Raw genomic sequence first — 18,317 nt, forward strand, 5'->3', positions numbered from 1 at the left:
TCGGCCCCGGGGGCGGGACCGCGCGGCAGCGAGCGGGCGGGGGGCTTGTGGCGCGCGCGCCCCGCACCCGAGGGCTGCGGAGAGATATTTTGGGTGGCAGGAGGCCCCTCGTCATTTCCGCCGGGCAGCTTGTGGTGCCCCGGGCTTCACTCCCGCGCGCGAGGCGAGCGGGCAAGTTGGTTGCGGACGTGCGGCGGCTGCTCCTTTTCTCAGAGCCTCGACCCTCGGCAGTGCAAGCCGTGAACTGAAGCCCTGGAGGGACGGAGACCGGAGCGGAGTGGCGGAGCAACAGCCGCAGCCGCCTCTGCGGGGAGCGAGCAGAGAGTCCGCACAGAGCCGCGACCCCAGAGCGTTTCTCTCCCCGTCGCCGCTCCCGCCGCTGCTGTCCGCCGTTTGCTAAGACACATTGCAGCCGCGATACCCGACACACAAAAGCCCTCTTCTCGCCACCCGCCCAGCGAGGCAGCGGCCAGCAAGGGACCCCACCTGAGGGCGGCTCGGGCTACCGAGTTCGTTTTGTGTCTGATCTCCGCGCCCGGCGCGGTAGCGACCCCGTGCCCATGGCTCTGATCATGGAACCCGTGAGCAAATGGTCTCCGAGTCAAGTAGTGGACTGGATGAAAGGTAATGCCCGCTGTGCGGAGGACGAGGCGGTCCTGGGGCGCCGGGTACCGGCGCGCGAGAGGGAAGGGGCGCCTACCGCGGCTGAGCCCGCTATCGGGGCTTCCACTGGCTGATCGTGGTGCGCTGGGGAGAGGCGAGGGTCCTCCGGGGCAGGCGGGGCTCGGAATCCCGATCTCCTATTGTCTTCAGTGGTGGCTCCCCAGCTAGAGAGGGGCGCGGAGAGAGCGGGGGGTGCCGGCGCTATCGGATAGGGCTAGAAGGCGGGCCGCGGAATCCCAGTACATCTCGCCTCCTCCCCGCTCCTCACGGCGCTCCTAGGCCGGGAGGACGTGGCGACCCTTGTCTCTCCCCTCAGGGAGGAGCCCCCAGGGACCTGCTCCTTTGCTCATTCCTTCCCGGGCCCCTTTGTTCCTGGGAAACCTAACGCCCCCTCGGTGGCCGCCCCTGCCAGGTGCCTTTTCCAGCGCCAACTCTCCCTACAACTTTTAAGCCCATATAATGGGGTCAGGACGCGGCTGCCCAGGTTTGGATCGGGGGAACTCCCCCAGTCTGGGCTGAAGATGCTCGGGGGATGCGCTACTTTGGGAGAGAGGAAAACATGCTTCCCCTGGGACAGCATCCGCGCTGGGATCTGCGGGCTCCTTCCTGCGCAAACCCCTGCCCCTCGACTCCCCACGTCCTTTGCCTCTTTCTTCTCACGGGTTGAGGCTTTGGACCTCATGGCTTTTTATTGGGGGCTTGACGCCAGGTGTAAGGTGATGCGCATTCAAGTGCCCCCTCATTTCTTCCATCTTGAAGACTCGCCCGTTTTTTCCCCTGGCAATTTCTCATAACCACAGTTGTAGACACTCGCCCTCCTAGCCGCAAACGTGGGCTTTTTCTTTAGTCCCTGGGTTTTCCTGCCTCACTATCTCCCTCTGTTGTCTGAGTTAAGGGGCTTGTAGAGGATTCCCCTCACCCCCTGACCACTGTCTCCCCCCATCACCAAGATTCCGAAAATTTGCGGAATGCTGACAGGGATGGATGGGATGAAATAAAGGATTCCTGGCCACACTTGGGAGATGTTCGAGCTTTGCTTGTGGTTTTTCCTAAGCACAAACTGTAGGTAGATTAGTCAGGAGCCAAAGGCTTATCATTTGTGAAAATGCGTGTTGCGAAGACGAGGGAGCCCCTTTGGGGGGCTTGCTTAGCTGGCAGACTTTCTAAGCTCCAGGTACTTTAGAACGAAAGGTGGGGTGATTGGAAGTGATTAAAAGGGACAGAGAGAAACTCAATCTTGTTTCCTCCTTTTCCGAACATTTTCGGCCTCTTGCTTATTCTTATGGATTTTTCTTTATACATTTGCTTTCCTTTTATTCCCTTACTTGCCCCATTATTTCTCATTTAATTAGTTTTTTCTTTTCTAATATGTGAAAAGTGCTTCGTAACTGCAAAACACAGTACACATGAGAGTGTATTGAATTAAGCAGAATTAATTATCAACTGCCTCCGTGTGTGGTGCGTTGTGCTAAGGTGCCATGGGTGCCATGACTAAGACAAAGTCCTGCATTGGCTCATCTTTTCTGTTTCTTCTTTTCATATTTGCTATCGAAATCACGCTCTCTTAGATTCCCACCAACCCCCAAGCCCTTTGGAATGTGGGAAACAAACATCTGTCTTCTCTGTTTCTCAGTGATGGAAGAAAGAGCCAGGCGGTGCACAAGAAGCAAGAATGACTAATTAAAACCCTTTCTTTGAATTTGCCTAAAAGGTTACTTTGGTTTGAGTCTGTTACTGAAATACTCAATAGAAAGGTATCTTGGCTCCGTGCAAGTCTGATTACCTTCACAGATTCCCATGATGCTTGTAGCGAGTGATGCATACTCCATCTTCTTCACCTCCACCCTCCCAGTATAATCTTGCAGTTTCTTCTTTCTCTACAGTTTAGGTCGACTGAAGCAAGTAGAACATATGACATACATATTCTGACACACATTATTAGATTTCCAGTACAATAGTCCTTTTAAAAATCTCTCCAGCCCTTTAAAAATCTCTCCAGCCTAAAATGCAGCATCTTTGAAGTTGGACTAACATTGTTAGCTGTGATTTTAAATGATTGTTATATGTAAGTTGATTAACTTATTTTCATACCTGTTGGTGATTCATTTTAGAGCTATTGGGAAAGATGAGGCCACTAGCCAAGCTAGAATTTGTATATTTCTGTACACATTAGACTAGAAGAGAAAAACCGATGTCATTATCTATATTTCAAGTCCCAAACTGCTTGCTGCTGAAATGTCTATAATCTTCATATAAATTTGATTTAAGATAATAACAGAAAACAAGATTTTAAAGAAGAGCTGGACGAAATGAACATTTCCTCAGCTTGTAATTATACTGTTATCTTAATTTTTCCTCCCTACTCTTTTCCCCAAATAAACTTTACAAATAAACACATTTAAAAAAAAAAAAAAGCTTTTCACCCTTTCCTCAGATGCAGTAATGTTTAAAAGTCAACTAATTTAGGCTGTAGCTTTAGAATGGCCATACTTCCTTTGGTGTTGTATAATGTATAGTATTATAAAGGCAGTAATAAAGAATGAACAAGACTTTTGAACAACCGCAACATTGTGGGAGTTCTTCAAACCATGCTCCTAATGTGACAGTTTCATCATTCTTAACATTTAAAGTATATAGCATATGCTTTCAGCTAGTCACAATCATAAATAGTTATAACTCTATTTCGTAAGGTATATGCTTTATGCTATTTCTAGGGTGTTTTTCTCTTCACTAAACAGAAAAGGAGACATTAAGCATATAAAAATTACACTGCCATATATTTATGTTTCCAGACAATTTATATAAGTGGTATAGAAACTCATCAGAGGAGATGAAGGAAAAAAAAAGCTGATGAGATTATTAAGCTTTGGTAACATATATTCAAAATTGTTTCTGAAGGGCCATTTATACATTGCAATTCATTTTGATCTTTTTTATTAAAATGTATTTGAGGGAGGCAAATATTAAATTTCTATATTATTAGTAAAGATATAAGGAAACACTTGCATTTTTTTTCTCACACCACCAACTCTACTATTTGTAAAATCCGATACTCACTGAATTTTCTTCTAACAATCAAAAATTAATGTGACACAGTGTCAGTGTTAGTTCCAGTAAATATATGAACTCCTCATGAGTCAGTAAAATAAGCAGTTACCTTCCAGATATCTTCATAGTACTTCAGACTATTTGGAAATATAGAACTTCAAAATTAATTTTATAAAAATATTTTTTGAGAAAATCAAATATGCATCATTTAGCATTTGAAACATTTTTTTCAATAGGAAATTAAATTCAATCCTCTTGTAGTTTTGACAAAATTATAAAATGTAAACCTTTTTAGAGTAAAAGGGAAGCCTTTAGGAGAGAAAGCTGTAGGTAGAAAAGTAGGCCAATAACGGCTTCTAATTTTTGCTCAGTTTATTACTCTAAAATATATCATATCTCAGCTTTTACCTATTCACTTGCAGGGCCTATAGAAATACTTTGTAATCTATAGTTGTTTGAGTTTACATTTTTGCCCACCGAAATACAGCAAAAACATCTGAATACTTCAGGCCCCTATTATTAATTTCAGTATTAATTTTCCTTGTCTTTGTCACATCCAATAATTCTAGTTTTCTTCTCACACTTTTTCCAACTTTGAAACTCCTCCAAAATATCCATATGACTAAGATAAAGTTATTTTCTGCAGCGAACTCCCTTCATGACATTTTTTCCAGTGATCCTTAATCCCTTCCCTGATCAAATAAAATGAATTATTGTTTTCAGAGTCAACCAACAGGCCCTGCTTTGCTGGTCTTCTCTTATGGTCTCTGTGACTTAGCTCTTTCTACTCTTACAGTATGAGTCCTAAAATCTAAATTTTTAAGATAATTTTTTTTCAAACCATCCCACAATTAACTGATCTGTTCTTTTCTTTTTATTATAAACCTTTTTCTTTGAAAACCATCACTGACTTCTACTTTCTATCCTGATGACTCAGCCATCTTGAGGACAGAAAATTATTTTGGGTATTAAAAACAAAGATAAAACCTTCATTTTGCATACAACCCTACAAAAGAGGGATATGTAGTGATGAAATAAGGTCTATTTATTATAAAAGTTAAATGCTACAATTAAGAATGTATCTGATAAGATGCAGAAATTTTGACAAGCATGGTGATCTCTAATAGTTTTACCCCTCATAGGACCTAGAGTTTGAGGTTGAAATATATTTTATTAAGATGAAGGAAAATGTCAATTTTTGAGTTAAACTGTCTTGAGATAGAGACAGAGGAAAAATTTTTCTGGCAGAAACTTGAGAAGCCTGCATTATAAACTAGTCCTTTTGCTTTTGAAAAACTGGTTTTTTCTTCAATTGCAGTATGACTAGATAGTCACCAACAATCACCTACTCTCCATTTGACATTTTTTGATACTCAATAGTTGGCATTTCACACAAAGAAGAAATTTACCTTTTCTGTATGTAGAGTTTAGTTCACAGGAAACATCATTTTATTTATACTGTCATTAACCTTTACTCCTTAAGGTAACACTCATGATTTGTGCAGATTAGGAAAAAAGAGTCTATTTATGTAGATACATTCTGGTATTTAGAGATTATTTATTCTCTATTTCTACATGGAAGGGGTTTTAATGGATTGTTTTAAATAAATTATTCTCTGCTTTGGGGAAATTAGTCTCTGTAAGGGATGGCAGTGACACTGAGAAACTTAAGCCAAAACAGAGACAGGTGCCAACTAGAACATTTGCTAAATTTAAAAAATGTTTGCATTATGTATACAAGCACCAGTGGAAAGACAAGATGATGTTTTTAATCAGGAATCCATGGGGAAGGTGGGATTTTAGCAACTTTTTATACTATTTAACTAAGACATATTCTAAGATGGATGTAGTCTAAATAAAGGCACAGCAAGAGACTTTGGAATTGAGATGGAGTGATTAACCAGAACAATTGTGTCTAGGTTTGTCTGGTTGAAGGAGAGAGGTGGGCAGTGGAGGGAAAGTGAAGGAGGAGCCATGAGTAGGTGGCACAAAAGTACAAGAACAAATCTGCATTTCACAAAGACAATAAAACTCTCATCATGTCCTGAGTTTAAATAAATATCACATTATAAAACTTTGGCTGCCAAAAATAAGCCCACAAAGAATGTGTATTGAATTAGTACAGCTGTTTCAAATCTGTTTCTCAGGAATGATTTGGAAATAATGTTAAAGTGAGTTATTTTGAAGATTAATTACATCATTAACATTATGTTGGATATTTAGAATTTTACTCATCCAAATTCTTATATGAAGAATGAAGATAAGCTTTTAAGTTATTGCTGTTGTTCTTAAAACAGTGATAAATTATCATTTTCATGTATAGCAGAGTGGGACTTAAATTTGTTCTTAATGACTTTTAGCTTTCCATGTGACTTCCCAACAGCAGCACCTCAATGCATAGGGTTTATTGTGAAAGATGAAGGATTAGTTTCTATAAAGAGTACTAGAAGGGTGGATCATTTGTACTTTAAAAGAGGGAAGGGAGAATAAGTAATTTTTAAAAAAATGTACCCTTAGCTTTTTATTTTTAAGATTTTGTCATAGTTGGGGTGCCTGGGTGGCTCAGTGGGTTAAGCCTCTGCCTTCAGCTCAGGTCATGATCTCAGGGTCCTGGGATCGAGCCCCGCATCGGGCTCTCTGCTCAGCAGGGAGCCTGCTTCTTCCTCTCTCTCTGCCTGCCTCTCTGCCTACTTGTGATCTCTCTCTCTATCAAATAAATAATTAAAATATTAAAAAAAAAGATTTTGTCATAGTTTAGTGTCTTGCTAAAGGAAAGCAAATGTAGTCTTCACTACAAGATCATTGTGTTGAATAACAGTCAGTGAGTGAATTCACAGTTTTTATGCATAGCATAGGCTTGTGTTCCCCAAAATGGAATATTTCTGTTGTTGTGGGAGCTAAATGATCAAAAGAAGACAAAGACTTGATTTTTGTTAAGTATTGTAAAACATTGTTTTTGTATTAAAACAAACCTGGATATTAAATTCATGTTGTAGAAAGCAAAATTGGCATGATTTTAAAGATAAAACCAGAGGCTTAACAGGAATTCTAGGCTTGTAGCAAGCTGTTTCAAGCAGCATTTCCCAGACCTTTCAGGGTTATGAGTAAATTTCGTTCAGCAATTGTGGTTGCATCAGTGGAATAATCTGAGAAGTGCTGCTTTGGTTTTAGAAACGGTAAAATTAATGTAGTTTACTTCCTCCTGTTCTCATATTGCAAAGGACAAAATATTATCTTTTCAGTCAAGGTCATGATAATTATAGCATTTTTTTGTTTGTTGGTTGGTTTTTGTTTTGGTTTGGTTTGGTTTTGGTTTTGGGATTTTGGGGGGGTTTTTTCTGTTTTTTTGTTTGTCTGTTTTTGGTTTTTTTTAGAACCATAAACCTATAGTCAGCATAAATTTCTCAGGAATATTTCTCATCCTATCCTCTCCTCTCTCCTCTCACCCCCATCAACTTAAAAAATTTAGTGGTTTCTCATTGTTTTTAGGATAAAGATAAAAACCCTTAACATGGCTTTTAAGACCACTGAAGATTTGGCTACTCCTTTTGAAATAAGCCTTATTCCTAGCACTAACTAATGGCCTTTCAATCTCTTTTGCCTACCACTGAACCTTTGTACTAAATACCGTTTCCCTTGCCTCTTTTCTTCACCCAGTTAAGTCCTACTCATCCATATCTCAAGCCTCCCCTCTTTGCCTCAGAAAAGCCTTCTCCATTCTCCAGGTCACATCAAATCCTCAGTTGTATACTCTCCAGGTACCATTTACAACCTCATTCCTTATGCCAGTTTTATTTTTACATTAATTTCTATGGTTATTTGTTGAGGACAAGGACCTCATCTAATTTACATAATAAGGCATAAGAAAGTATCTGGTGAAAAGTAGGCACTCAAGAAATATTTGTTGAGGGAAGGAATACATAAATATCACAAATTCCTGGTCCTTCAGCAAATTTGCTTTCCTAAATGAAAATGCATGTAAAGTCCCTTATAATGCTCTAATGGATACTTTGGTGCCAAGTTGTATATTGTTTGCCAGAATATATTAGAAGTAGAAGTGGGGTTGTGCTAATTCATAGTTGTATCGCTCTAGTCAATTCAGTGATCTAAATCATGGTTTAGATTCATTTCATTAAGAAATGTGAATAATTGCAGTATATCTATAACACTTCTGTGTTTAAGCTATAAATATTATTTGCTGATGTTGTATTATTAATAGGCCAACACAATAGGCAAACATTACTTAAAAAATTAAAACATATCTCTTAAGAATTTATTTTTTTCATACAAATTTTCTAATTGTTTCTTCATTTCAGTGTTTTAAAAGAACTCTATGTACTTTGAAATGAGTGGTAGAGTGAAAATGATAAAATGTCTTAAATTTCTCCTCTTACAGGGACACCTGGGAGGCTCATTTGGTTAAGCATCTGCCTTTGGCTCAGGTCATGATCCCAGGGTCCTGGAATCAAGTCCCACATTGGACTTTTTGCTCACGGGGGAGCTTCCTTCTCCCTCTGCCTGCTCTGCCTGCTGCTCCTCCTGCTTGTGCTCTCTCTTTAAAAAAAATTTTTTTTCTCCTCTTACAAAAGAAAAAAACCCATGTAAGGAATTAAAATGCTTTTTTCTGTAGTGAAAAGAAAATACCCTTTGCTTGTTAATTTTGATGATAAAATGGAAAAATTGCCTTTTAATTTAATAATAACTATTATCTGTATTATAATTAATGTTGAATTTATATTTTTACTAATAGGAATAAAATTAAGATACTTAAAAATGCATCTTAAATCAGCATTTCTTACATGATTTTCCATCTCTCCTGATACTGAAAAATAAATTTTAATTTTTTAAAGTAAATACAAATTTGGACGAATTTTTAAGGGCACTCATTAAGAACCTATGTAGTGAGTTATTGTGCAGTGTAATTTTTAAATACTCATATGGATTTTTTTGTTAATAACATGTTACTGGATAATCAAGTAGCAAGTAATAGATTTTTCTAATAAAACAAGTCCCTCCCCATAAATTTACAGTAGTTACAGTATAAATCAGAATAAGCAAAATTTTTAAGACTTTAACTTAGCTTTGTGCAGAGCTGTTAACTTTTAATAAAACACCTTCAGACTTAATCTTTCTAGCTAGTACTATAAAACAATGGGTTGCAATTGTGCCCTGATTTAAACTACAAATAACTATTCAATATGATAGAATTTTTTAGACTTTAAATATGTATTTAATTTGTTTGATTTCAATTTAAATTACAATCATTCATTCTAATAAAAGTTTTCATTAACTTAATCATACTCTTGGCAATTTCAGGGAAGAAGGGGTTATGGGTATTTACATAAATTTATTGAATCTTAAATTTTACTAAGCATGGTACCTGCTGTTTTAATTTTCTGTGTTCATCTGTTGACTATCACAACATAAAATTGTTTTAAAAACCAAGATTTATTAAATGAAACAAAATTCACAACGATATTAATGTATTATAGTTTGCCAAGGTCAAAACATAGTTATATCCACTACTGAGTGTTTATCCAAAGAAAACAAAAATACTGATTTGAAAAGATATGTATGCACCAATGTTTATTGTGGCATTATTTATAATATCCAAGATATGGATGCAATCTAAGTGCCCACCAATAGATGAATGTATAAAGGAGATGTGATATACACAGACATAAACAGTAATATTACTCAGCTATAAAAAAAAAGAATGAGGGGCGCCTGGGTGGCTCAGTGGGTTAAGCCTCTGCCTTCGGCTCAGGTCATGATCTCAGGGTCCTGGGATCGAGCCCCGCATTGGGCTCTCTGCTCAGCGGTGAGCCTGCTTCCTCCTCTCTCTGCCTGCCTCTCTGCCTACTTGTGATCTCTCTCTCTCTCTCTGTCAAATAAATAAATAAAAATCTTTAAAAAAAAAAGAATGAACTTTTTTCATTTATGATAATGTGAATAGACCTAGAGAATATTCCATTAAGTGAAATAAGTCATACAGAGAAATACAAATATCATGATTTCACTTACATGTGGAATCTAAAAAACAAAAGAGCAAACAAAAGCGCACAGACTCAAATACAGAGAACAAACTGGTGATTGTTGGGGGGAATGGGGGATGATCAAAATAGCTGATGGGGATTAATAGGTACAAACTTATAAAATAAGTCATGGAGGTGAAAAGTGCAGCATAAGGAATGAAGTCAATAATATTGTAATAACATTTTATGATGATAGATAGTGACTACAATTATAATGGTGAGCATTACATAAGGTATACAGTTGTTGAATCATTATATTGTACACCTGAAACTAATATGTCAATTATACTTCAATAATAAAAATGTTTTTAAAAATTTGCATCATTGATATCAAGTATTACACACTTATCTCTCTCCTTTTTTTAAAGAGAGGGAGAGAGAGAAAGGAGGGGCAGAGTGAGAGGGAGAGAAGATCTCAAGCAGGCTCCACACTGAGCACAGAGCCCTACCTGGGCTCATCTCACAACCCTGACATCAAGACCTGAGTCAAAATCAAGAGTCAGGTGTTTAGCCAACTGAACCACCCAGATACCTCAACCTACATATCTCTTGTATTTACTTGACATTAATGTTCCTGGAAATTAGTCCAATTAGGTAGGTTGGAAAGTTTTCTAATAAGGTAATAGATAAGAAGAAACCACATTGTTAGTTGCTTTAAAAGTGTTGCCCAATATCCTTCTTTGTTTATTTGTTTGGATTTTTTATTTTGTTTCAGCTACATCTCCTATTTTTAAAATGGGCTTGCAACATGTTTTCTCAAATAATATCCACAACAAATCAATGGAAGGCTGGTGTCAATCCTGGATTTTACTTTTTTAAACTTGTTTACCAAAGATTATGAAAGAATCTATTTTCTAGCTGGTTGTTAGACTTATAATGTGACTTATTAATAAAAACCTTAAAATGATGGCCATAAGTAATTATGCTGAATGGTTAAGTTCAACATTAGCTGAATTCTTATTATAATTTTGGTGTGTTTCATGTATATATGGGAGTTTATTTCATATACTTTTATTTTTCAACCATCCACATTATTTTCAAAATGTTTAATAGTCCTGGGGGTTTGTGATTTTTTTCCTGGCTGAGCATAAAACTCATATTTTAATTTCATGTAATTCATTTGTAAGCTTTCAAAACAAACCACTGAGCTGTTAAAGACATATAAATGAGAAAATGTTGCAGTTTCTGTTAATGGAGCTCAAAACAGACATGTAGTCCAGTTGCTGGTTTTCCTTCCCACTTGCCAGAACCTATGTTTCCTTCCCACTTGCCAGAACTATTCTGAGTTCAGTGTGGGAAAGAACCAATGTGCAAGGCAGGGTTAGTTGCTCCTTCCTGATTTCCCTCCATAGTAGTGCCATGGTGAGTCTTGGGGCAGTTCCTGTTGACATCACTGTTGCTTTAAATCAGTGGCAGAGCTTTTCTTACCTAAAAGACTGTTCCTTTGCCTTCTAGCTATCAGATGTAAGGTGTTCAGTTTGATGTCAATTGTCACACAAAGAGACAAGCTTTCTATGAAATGCTGAAGAGTAGATAATTTTTCTTTTTAATCTGTCTCTAGATATAATTCTTTAAGTATATTTATGGTAAAAACGTTAGTTCAGATCTTACTTGGGATTTGTGATAATTACATTAGGTTTTTATTGAAGTTTACTCTTAATATATGAAGGAAGGGTTTGCTGATCGATCTAATAATATAAACAAGGTTGGAAAGAAATTGTTTGACCCTGGAGGATATGGTGTTTTCAAGTACTGTACTCTGCCAGGAGCCATTTCCGTACTGAAAATACACTAGCTAGAAGTGAGTTCATTTTTAGTTAGAATTTCTGCATACTTTGAATCATGGTTTTTTGGAGGGGGGGTTCAGGAATATTTTTGTAAACTTTCTGTGGTATAGCTTGGTTCTTCCCTTCATTTGTCAAAGTTAGGAAGGTCTATTATTGGTAGTAATCCTTAAAATAAGATAAGGAACTGTTATTGACACCCTTTTACAGGTAAGGTGCAGAGAAGTTAAGCTGCTCAACAGAGATTGTACAGCTGTTCAGTGATGGAATTAGGTTGGACCTCAACTCTTCTCTGTTGAATTGGATTTACACTTTGGTAGGTGAAGAACACAATTCAGGATTGTACATAATTATCTTCAGACTTCTATTTTTTTAAGTTTTTAATTTAATTCCAGTTAGTTAACGTACAATGTAATATTAGTTTCAGGTGTACTATATAGTGATTCAGCACTTCCATACCACACTTCTAAAACATTTCCTAAATTTTCTACCCTGTAAAAATTGGCACCAAATAGGTTATAGTAAAGAGTATTTTGGAATCAGATGTCTGGCTTAGTTATATCCAGACTCTATTACTTCCTAGCTCTGTGATTTTTGAGGGAGAATTTAAGTAACTTGCCAGATTTTTTCATTTTTGTAAAATAGGGGTGATGGTATTACCTACCTCATAGGGTTGTGGTATACTTAAAACAATGCCTGGTACATACTAAGTGCATGGTAAATGCCAGCTTTTTTAAAATTAAGGAATGGATTGCATTCTGTTGGCAAGCTTCAAAGGCACAACTACTAATAGATAATATTTATTGAGTACTTACCATGTACTGTGGTGGGTGCTTTCTCTGCATTATCTTATGCCTATCCTACCCCTGAAAGATCGGAATTATCACTGCTTTACAAATGAAGACAGTTTTGCTTAGAAACATTGAATGACTTATTTTGTATACCCAAAAATTTATTTAGGAGGTGTTCAATATATATTTTGAAAAAGTAATAAATAATAGACGAAGCAGAATTTGAATAGATTTCTAACTGGTTACAAAACATATACTATTTCCACCTTGCCGTTCTATCAGAGGTAGATATGAAATGAGAGGAATCATGGAAATAATTTCAAAGATGTGGATGTTCACTCCACCAGACCTACCTTCTGTAGTATGTGGTAAGGTGGACTATGGTTCTTGGGTCCTTTTGGCCTCTAGAGGGGGGTTGGTGTGTGGGTGGGTGAGTGGGTGGGTTTGTGTGTGTTGAGCTGTTTCCACTCAGAATAGTGCTTAAGCCAATGACAAAGATGCCACATATAATTATAGTCTTGGTGACACTTTCCTATTTTGATGTGAACCTCAGGAGTTTGATTCTCACCTCTGCTGAGTCTAGACCTAAACAAAAGATCTACTTGAGACCACTGCTACTACAAACCCAGTGCTGGATGGTTTGCTCTAAAAGGAATGTTAATAAAAATACATGGTGTCTCATAATAGATGTTCATAAATGGCTTTATATTATATTACAAATAACAGCTTCTGTTCTTTTGTTTAGCTTTACTTAGCAGTGGTTAGCATTGCTATCTGCATTTTGTTAGTGTTTCTTTGAACAGCAGACTTTATTCAGTACATGCCTACAGCTTTGAAATTCTTACCTACCTACTAGATGGTAATTTTTCCTCCCAAATTGTTTTGTTTTGTTTGGAAACTCCTTTATCTTAGACCAGATTATGATATGATATGATAGCATAGTGAATCACAAAAGGATTTAAGTGTTAAAGAAAATTTAATCATAATCAGTCAAAAACTATTGTGAAGTCAATGCAAAATATGGAGTGGTCAAGTTCAGCTAGAGATGTTTGATCCATTGAGTACTTATAAAGTAGTAATTAAAGGTAAAATTCCTTCTACATTATATTTTAAAGTGATACACACGGTTTTGCATGTATATATAAAATAGATATTCTAGCATGTATTTAGGAACTTAGAAGTTGGATTCTTTCAGAAAAAAAACCCACAAAAATGGTATTTCTTATTTCTCCTTGTTTTTCTTTAATGCAATTGAGGTGAGTTTGCTTTAGACTGGAAGTTTTAAAATAAGGGAAAACAACTTACATTGTTCTTTGTGGAGGGAATGATTTGATGCTTCTCATTCTTTATGAAAACTATCACAATACCCACAATAATAGGCAAAAAAACAAAAAACAAAAAAACTGAACTGTGGTAATTACCAGCTCTTTTAAGTTGCCTTAGAATTATTGTCCATTTGATTACACAAAACACTTTTCCAAAGTGCTCATTATCTTTTCAAATCCATATGAATTAAAATTAACTTTGTTTGAGAATGTTTTGAGAATTTTATCACTTTCCTTGAAATAATTATTGACATTCTGTGTTAATAAGCACTCTGATAGAGATAGACTTTTAATAAGCAGTCTGATAAAGACAGAGTTTTAAATATAATTAACACCATGACTCTCCATCTGCATTCATTTTAAAATGTATCTAATTTAATGTTTAAAGGAAATGGTTACTAATTGCGGGACTTTTTTTACATGAGGCTGCTTTGTCACTTTATTCTTATATTTGTGACAAAAAGTAAATATAGCAGAACAATACCTTGAGATCTAATGACATTTTTCTCCTTAGTGACGCACCAATAATGAGATCACAAAAAATTAAGGCTGGTATGTATTTCTGAAAAGTAAGGATTTAAAAATATATACGTTGTGTACCCTCAAATGAATAACATGATTATCACACCAAAATTTATTTCTTTATATCAGTAAATATCTAGTGGTTCAAATTTCTGGTTTTATAAATATCATAAACATTTTTATAGTTTTTTTTTTCTCAAATCAGGGTCCAAGTAAAGTCCACATATTGTAGTCTACCTTATTCTTTTTCCCCTGCATCATTTCTTTAGGACCCAGTACTCTTTGTATGTACCTTATGTAATGTCTCCTGAAATAAAACTCTTAGATAATATAGCCTGCCTACTAATATAATTTTTAAAAATTCACCATAATGAACATATTGTAATGAAATGACCATATTGTAATAAAAAGGAAAAATAATTTGTAAAAATAAAATAGGTCTTTATATGTAGGTACTCAATATGACTATGCCAGGAGAAACTAATTGATATTTTTTCCTGCTTATAATGAGCATATCTGGATTTAAGAGAAGCAGTAAGTTCAGAAGTTGTTCCATAGAAGTACAAGAAGATGGATGAACAGATGAAATGATAGACACTGCAATAAAAATGAATATTAGGGGAAGTGGTACAAGCTAAACTCTATAATTCCTATAGAGTATTTTATAGTCATGTGGAAAGGAACCACAGCTTTTCAGAGAAATGGGAGACCTCTAGGGATACGGACAGAATATTTAAGATGAGCCTGGAGCATCTTGTAGTACCAGAAAGTAAGGAAGTACTCAAAAAACACAATGATGACAGCATGCAAAAGACTTAGGAGTCATTCTGAAACAGCTCTCAATGGCTAAAACTGCAACAGTTTGAGGAACAAAAGTAGTATTGGATTATAGCTCCATACATAAAATTAATATCCATGAATCCCTACTGATGTAAATAAATGTCTGAATAAATAAAGAAATGAGGAAAGAAAGAAAATCTCCCCTACAGAGAATTCCAAATAATTTACATAGATAATCCCCTCTCAAAAAAGTGGCACTTAATTCCCCACCCCTTGAATGTGGGCTGCACTTAGAGACTTGTTTCCGAAGAGTAGAGTGTGAGAGGGGGAAACATAACTTGATAGTGGAGAAGCCTAGTAAACACTCTATTGGCTAGATGATCAGGGTTTGCATCATCAGTGATAAGTCATGCTGATGATAGCATGTACCCTTAGTATGATATGTTGAGAATGTCACTTTACCCATGTGGTCTCCCTCCCCCAAACCCATAAGCCCAGTCTAACTACGAGATAAACATTAGACCCAAATTTAGGACATTTTACAAAATACCTGACCAGTATTCTTCAAAACTCTTAAAGTCATCAAAAAACAAGGAAAATGTGAGAAACAGACAAAAGGAGGCTAAGGAGACATGATGATTACTTGTATTATGGTGTCCTGGATAAGATCCTGGAACAGAAAAAGCACACTAGGAAAGAACTGGTGAAATCTAAACATAGTGTGGAATTTAATTAATAACAGTCTACCAGTGTTGGTCCACTAGTTATGACAAATGTATCATAGTAATATGAGTTGTTAATAATAGAATATGGTTAAGAGGTATATAGAGACTACATATATATATATATATATATATATAAAATAGGATATAAATATTATAGTAACTTTTCTGTAGATCTAAAACTATTCTGCAATAAAAAGTTTATTTAAATAAATAGAGTTTATTTTCAAATTTGGTAATATCAAAATGTAAGCAGTATGTCATACATAAAATTGCTTTGGTTTGCCTCTATAAGTGTTAATAAAGCTTTTCAAATGCAAACAAACAAAAAGTCCTGGGATACAGGCAGTTCTTCAGTGTGTAACTGTTGCATCTGTCTAGCAACCATTTGGTAACTAGATCATTGTGATAACCCCAAACTCCTGAAAATCCTCAAAAGTCTCCCAACAGGCAACATTGGCCCTGTCTTGACATCAAAATCTCTTTGCCTTACCTCTTTTCTCCTGTGTAAACCTCATGTTTTTCCACACATGAAAAAATTTTCTTGGATGATTGGTATACCTGGTTTTCCTTCTACTGAAATTAATGTTTTAGTTGATTAGCTTTTTTTTTTAGCCTTTTGCTAATCAGGAAAAGTGTTTAAGAAAAGGAAACTGGGGGACCTGGATTGCTCAGTTGGTTGGGCATCTGCCTTCCGCTCAGGTAATGATCTCAGGGGCCTGGGATCAAGCCCCTTATCAGGCAGGCTCCCTGCTCAGCTGGAGCCTGCTTTTCCCTCTGCCTGCCACTATCCCTGTTTTTGCTCTCTGGCTATCTCTGTCAAATAAATAAATCTTTAAAAAAAAAAAAAACAAAGAAACAAAAAAAGAAAAAGAAACTGAATATGCATGGGATAGGGTGGAGACCACCAATAGTTAGCTCATGTTCTTGTTTTACCCTACAAACAGATTTGCAGTTAAACTCTTGGACAGAAGAGTGTGCTATTCTAAACCTTGTTAATAAAGCCTGATTTCCAATATTCCTTCTATAATGGTAGTTTCCTGAAGACACTCTCTAGGAATGTTAGAGAAGGTGTGAAAATTTTTAAGCAAATGTTGTGGTTTATAATAATTGATTTTAAGCTGAATAGATAAATATGTGTGTAAATATGTGCATGTATTTACTTGGGGCACATATCTGCTTCAGGCAGATATACTGAAATTGCATATAGCTAAATGACTTTTTCTCATTGTTTTTCTGCAAAGAAGTCAACATTTTTCTTGTTGTCACTAAATGTAACTCCTTATTTTCATTGTATTTTGGAGTCGTGTAGTGTGTTAGTTCCTGGGTTTGGATATGAGGGTGGATGTAACTTAAGGCCTCCTTTGGTCACATCTCTAAGAAATTATATTTCAAAATAGAACTGTTATAATACTTGCACTTTATTCCTTTATCTTTTTGTTTAAGATCTTCCATATTTTCTAGTTTACTAGTGTGTATATCCTAAAAGGATCAAGCTCTGATAATAAGTAGATAAAACTATGATCAGGAATTTAATGCATTGACCTGATAACTCTTCTCTTCTTACCATAATAAATTGAAATGTTATAATTATCACAGTTTCAATTTACTTGATTCTTTGTTATTAATCCATGTCTGTAAAAGTGTGAAGTTCTCCTGATGTTGATATGAATGTCTTAGAATTGTCTTTTTTTTTTTTTTTTACTAAATGTCTTCTTTTTACTAAATGTCTTCTTTTTCTGACCTTGTGTACGCTCTGAGAATGCCAAGATGTGCATTATGTTCTCTGTGAAATGTTTCTGCTTTTTGTACAAAGTGGTATTTCTTAAGCTACCCTCACAGGAATGAAGGAGAGTTTGTTTTGTTTGTCTGCTTTGTTTTGTTTTAGTAAGGTAAGAATGCTTTGCAAAAAAAAAAAAAAAAAAAACTTCAAAAAAACAGCCTATTTAAATTATACACTAAATATCAAGGGTTTGGAGCTATCATTGAATATGTGACTGGAAAGGATGTTAATTTTACAAAATTCTCCAATAGATATCCCAAGTTAAAATCTGTCTCAGGATAGGTGAACAACATTTAGATTGAATTTATTTTCATAACTTTTACATTATACTTTTCATAATAAAATTGTACAGACTTTGGATGACTACCTATTTCAATAATACTGTCTTATAATAATTAAAAACAGATTGTTAGAAGGAAATTTTGTCATTTGCATGGCTTTCAAAATGCAGATGGCTTAGAAGTAGAGTTGGAAGCTTTTTCCAGAGTGCAGATGGACACAAGTTCTTCAGTGAAGTTAATTAAGAATAATCATTATATAACAACCATGGTCTTGTAGGCTGCCATGTAGAAGTAGTATTCTACTTTCCCAAATAAAAATGCCAAATGATGCTTTTCAGCGCTGCTGAAAACATTTTATCACCTGTACCCAGGCCAGAAGACTCACTCCCCTATCTACTACCTGTCACAGATGGATAAAAAATATTAAAGGGACAAACATCTAGGAGGAAACACTATATGTGGAAGATAATACATCTATCTGGAAGCCTCTCCATTATAGTCCAACCTCAGTTCTGTCCTGTCTTAGCCATATGTGTTTAACTCATCTTCTCCCAAGCCCTCAGTTTCCTTATTTAAAAATGGG

The 18,317-nt window shown here is 36.3% G+C and overlaps 1 protein-coding gene across 4 annotated transcripts in view; it reads left to right on the forward strand.

Annotated features, from left to right (window-relative positions):
• Positions 1-560: 560 nt before the first annotated feature.
• Positions 561-18,317, forward strand: part of LOC111150493 (connector enhancer of kinase suppressor of Ras 2) — a 277,360-nt gene continuing 259,603 nt past the window's right edge. For all 4 annotated transcript variants that reach the window (XM_022507967.1, XM_022507968.1, XM_022507969.1 and 1 more), the window contains exon 1: positions 561-624. In XM_022507967.1, the coding sequence (XP_022363675.1) occupies positions 561-624 (64 nt within the window). The remainder of the gene's footprint in view (positions 625-18,317) is intronic.

This window comes from Enhydra lutris, unplaced genomic scaffold (genome assembly GCF_002288905.1).
Source record: "Enhydra lutris kenyoni isolate GAN:26980312 unplaced genomic scaffold, ASM228890v2 scaffoldscaffold23, whole genome shotgun sequence".
NCBI lineage: Eukaryota > Metazoa > Chordata > Mammalia > Carnivora > Mustelidae > Enhydra > Enhydra lutris.